At 47.3% G+C, this 5,000-nt stretch overlaps 1 protein-coding gene across 2 annotated transcripts in view; it reads right to left on the minus strand.

The window, feature by feature from the left end:
- The window catches only part of slc39a14 (solute carrier family 39 member 14), a 49,625-nt gene that overhangs the window by 10,167 nt on the left and 34,458 nt on the right, over positions 1–5,000 (minus strand). Inside the window, exons 4-5 of one of the 2 annotated variants that reach the window (XM_037531477.1) lie at positions 3,534–3,703; positions 582–704 (exon numbers count right to left, since the gene is read on the minus strand). In XM_037531477.1, the coding sequence (XP_037387374.1) occupies positions 582–704; positions 3,534–3,703 (293 nt within the window). The remainder of the gene's footprint in view (positions 1–581; positions 705–3,533; positions 3,704–5,000) is intronic. The other variant, XM_037531478.1, reaches the window with a different exon arrangement.

Raw genomic sequence — 5,000 nt, forward strand, 5'->3', positions numbered from 1 at the left:
GGAATTCTCCTACATTTCCTGTCCATAAACTGAACACCAAAGACTTTTCTATTCGTAAGTAAACCAGGCATTACAGCCGGCCGGCAGGACATTAAAATCAATATCGGTCAGCCGAGCTGGACGACCTTCTGTCCTCAAACAGGGCGAACTCGGGTCACTGTGACTAACCTTTAACCGGGCCGTTCGTGATAAACGTGCTGGGCTGGTTTAAAGTCCACAGCAAGTGTCCACGAGTCGTCCAGTAAAGCAATTATAAAGAGACCCCTCAAAGAACCACCTTTACTAGAGCGTACACACACACACACACAGAGACACACACACACACACACACACAGAGACACACACACACAGAGACACACACACACACACACACACACACACACACACACACACACACACACACAGAGACACACACACACACACACAGACACACACACACCGCTGCTGGGACAAAACCTCGTATCTCCATTCTTGCCGTCATTTTTGACAGAGAAGGTCCTCCTCGTCCCGTGACGCGCCGGAGACCCGAGGTTTGGTTCCAGCAGTGTATAAATATAAAAGCCCAGCAGGGGAACTCTTACCTTCTCCTTGGGCTTCAGGATCATCTTGAGGACTTTTTCGGTGAAGAAGAACAGATAGAACCCTCCAAACACCACCGCAGACTTGGACACGTAGTACGCCTCCAAAGGGTCAAACCCAAAGGCCTACACAGAGACACACGGTCAGCTCGCCGGTCACTGTTCTCACGACTGAACAAAGTGTGCTGACCTAACACGGCGTGCAGTCCCCGTGTAACGAGGCGTATTCATGGCTAGAACTCTGTGTGTGCACGGGTGGATATACAGTGTGATATGAATATGAGACGGTTTATTAGAGTTAATCTAGAACCCAAACCAAACCACAGATGTTAACCAGACAGGAACCCCAACCACACGTCACCTCTGACCTGCTTCCCTCGGCACGGCCCGCTGGCCTGAACTCACCGGGTGGGATTCTGACAGGTGGACAGCTCGGGGACGTCCAGCCTGTGCCGATACTGTTAAAGCGATAGTTTGAACAGAAGCCCAGTTTCCCCTGGGAAAAGAACCCTTGCAGAACCTCAGCGAGGGGGAAACCGGAGCGATTCTGGCCCAACTATCGCTTTAAAAGCCACCGAAGGGAGGGCAGGGGTCAGAGGTGGCTGGGTTGGGCCACCACAGCTCAGACTCCTCAGGACTTTTCTGGCAAAGCTGACCACCAAACGGGCTCCTCCGACTGGGCGGCGGTTGATCGGGAAGAGAAACGTTCCAAATTGAAATGATTATTGATCAAATCTGATTTCATAGCCGTATTTGATTGATCAGAGTTCGATTAAAGGCCACATCACAGAAAAATCGATAAACAAGACATTCCAGTGAATTTAGAGACCAATCAGGACGGTCCAGGATCGAAATTCAGGATAATTGGTCTCTGATTGGGTCCGTGTTGGGATATTTACGGTGTTTTCCTCGTTACGGTGGTCCTCTGAGTTGGGGAGAAGTTCAGGGGGTCGAGAGCTGTTGGCTGGAAAAGGCCGGATTCTTCAGCACCAAATAAAACAGACCTGCACTTTAAGGAACGCTGAAAGACCTGCTTTAGAGTCGGAGCGCTTAAAGTGCTTATATCGCTGTGATGAACTGGGAGGAGTCGCTGACGCAGCGTTTCCCCCATAATCCAGTCCAGAGGTGTAAACGGAGGTTCAGAGGGTTTGGAGTGAAACGGATCAGACGTCTTTACAGTGGTGGTGATGGGAACCAGGCGTCGCCATGACGACAACACAGATATAGACGCTTTATTCACCATCCAGAACCTCCAGAGAACCTACATGAGTCTTCTGAGATTATATGGAATGTTGATGATGGAAAACAGTGGAAAATCTGGAACAATGAGTTTTCTTTGGGGACTATTTTGCCGCACAGCGCCCTGCATGTCTCCCTCCACCATGAATGGAGTTGAAGTTCTCTAAACTCTCATAAAACAGCGTCTCAGTCATCAGGCAGTGAATTCAGAACCAGTTCATGTAGGAACTTTCTGTGAGGAGCTTTTAGAGGGACGTCTGGTTCCTATCACCACCACTGTGAGGAGCTTTTAGAGGGACGTCTGGTTCCCATCACCACCACTGTGAGGAGCTTTTAGAGGGGGACGTCTGGTTCCCATCACCACCACTGTGAGGAGCTTTTAGAGGGACATCTGGTTCCTATCACCACCACTGGGAACGGTTCTGACTCGGTGAGTTTATCTAGAACAGAGAACCGCTCTGAACGGCTCTGTTTACGTCTGAACTGTTTAATTATGTGGGAATGTTTAAAAACGGTCCTGTAAATATGATGGTTTTGTTGTTGTACGTGTAAAGCTGGTGGTCAGGCGTGTGTCTGGTGTTTAGCTGGCAGCCAATCGGGTTGTGCTTTATAAAATCTTATTTAAAACATTCATATATATAAATATATATCATATAAACCCTCTTACTTATTTCACCCAAACCATTTCTCTTAAAACCTTCAAAGTGGTTCAGACCAGATCTCAGATAGGACCAAACATGTAATTTATCATTATTAATAACAGCAATAAACAGTTCTTCTGCTAAGACATGTAGGTCATTAGTAGGCTGTGTTTGCCAAGCAACACAACAACCCTACATTTTTCAGTGGTATATTGTATATGGGTTTATGGGTAATTATTATTATTATTATTATTATTATTATCATTATTATTATTGATCTGAGTGTATAAGTTACACATTCTCTACACATCTGCACATTTTAATACATTCACTGCTTATTGACAGGATCAAACACCTAATTTGCATATTAATAATTACGGCACATTTAATGTTAAAATCAGCAAATGAATAAAAACGATGCATTCAAATTTTCAGAAGCTGCCATTTGGGTTTAGCAAGGTGTGTTTTCACTTCTATTTAATAACCGTTTGGCTCCAGATGTTCTGCGTATGACGGGATTTGTGCTGTAAAGGTGTTTATAAACCATTTCTATGGTAACTGCGAGAACCCTGTTTACACTCATCCTAAAATCTGGAAAACAGTAAAAATGATGTTAAAATGCTTCTTAAAACGCCAAAACACTGCTTTTTAACCTTGAAGCAAAGACGGAACCGAAAAACATCAATAAAGCGATGAGACGTGGCGTCAGACACGAGTCCTTTTAGAAAATAGCGAGAAAACGCAAATAAAAACAAAGCAATGATTACAAATAAATGAATGTATCTGCATTAATCAGAACTCATTTTTCTGCGCTGCAGTGTAATAATGTGCGTTTTTAGTGTTTTACATTAATCTACACTGAAAACACGTGACACGAGTCGCATCTCTGGATTTTGATCAGATTTCAGAATCCGGTCCGTCTGATTATCTGCGGCATCAGCGACTCCTCTAGTAACCGCAATATGAACACCTTTAAAGCGCTCGGCTTCTTCCCGAAGCCTCGCGGAGCGTCTGACTCTACAGCTGCTGTTAAAGGTTCCTAAGCAGGGGAGAACCGCAGCGTGGGTCACTCTACCTCGGGGATGAGCTGAAAGAGGGCGTTGGAATAGAGCGTGCCGATGGCCAGAGCTATGAAGTAGAGCAGCAGCCGCTTGTAAAAGGTTTTCCTCATGAAGGGCACCACGCTGGCGCCCACCAGAGAGCACAGCGAGATGACCGTTACGCACAGGAAACCGAACCCCCACACTGGGGCGAGAGGGGAGGGAGGGTGAGAGAGAGAGAGAGAGAGAGAGAGAGAGAGAGAGAGAGAGAGAGAGAGAGAGAGGGGTGGATTAATTCATGCATATACAGATTATACAGGGCAGATTTGGGAGCAGGACAGTGGGATTGACACCCTGAGGGGAGAGAAAGAGGAAAATGTTAGATTTAACCCCCCCCAGTCCATCAGAGTGCGTCTGATCAATCAGTCCGAGTCTCAGGGGCGACGGCGCTCCATCGGACTGAAGCTCCTTCATTCAGGACGTCGTGCTCGATTTCAGCCGGAAGAGGAGATCCGTCAGGCCGTGATTAAGGAGGAAATCTAAACAGGTCCAGCAGCAGAACGCCGTGTTTTTGATGACCATCAGGACAAAAGAACACACAGGAATCCCACCAGAACCTCAACGCTCCGAAGAACACCAACAGACCCCCAATTCAGGACCCCAAACAAACCGTCCCCAGTGCCTGAGGGGGAAGAACAGACCCCCACACCGTCCTCGCCTCCTCTAACCTCCCATTCAGCCCCTCAACAGCACTCATTTACCTCTTTACCCCTCATTTCACAGCTGTTTCACAGGCGGTCAGACGACAGACGGCCACTGTTGGCCCGCTGACGGGAACGCTGACGGCCCGCCGGCTTTATACTCAGGAAAAAATGCCACCTTCACTCGCTCACAGCCCAGTTACCGGCTCTTCCTTTGTAAAGGAGTTTAGTTAATAAACATTTTAATAGCAATATTATAAATGAAGCCGGTTACACAGCCGCAGGACCGTCCACTTCACATGACCTGTAGATCCTTAAATTTACTTTGTAGTTACATTCGACTAAACATCCACTAAACTGACCATCATCATCACCTAATCCTAACCCTAACCTTAACCTCAACCCCAAACCTAAACCCCGGTCCAAATCCTCTAAAGTTTCAACAGACAGGTGCACTTTAAACATCTGTACATCATCTACAGGGGGCGATAGTGGACCACCCAAACAAAGACAAACCTTATAGTCTTATAATGTGGTGGGGGAGGAGGTAAGGGGTGGGAGTGGAGGTAGGGGGTGGGGGTGGAGGTAGGGGGTGGGGGGGAGATGAAAACACTACTTTTCACCATTCTTCTCCCTCAGTTTCCTTCCTCGCTTCCTCAGAGTAAACAGGGTCTCAGTGAAAGCCCCTCAGGCTGAACTGACCCATCATTACTGAGACAGGCGTATCTACAGGCTCCTCGGGCTACGTCACCTCCACCCCCTCCACATTCAGAGACCCCCGCTAACTCTGCTGACTGATCT

The sequence above is a fragment of the Pygocentrus nattereri genome, chromosome 20 (genome assembly GCF_015220715.1).
Source record: "Pygocentrus nattereri isolate fPygNat1 chromosome 20, fPygNat1.pri, whole genome shotgun sequence".
NCBI lineage: Eukaryota > Metazoa > Chordata > Actinopteri > Characiformes > Serrasalmidae > Pygocentrus > Pygocentrus nattereri.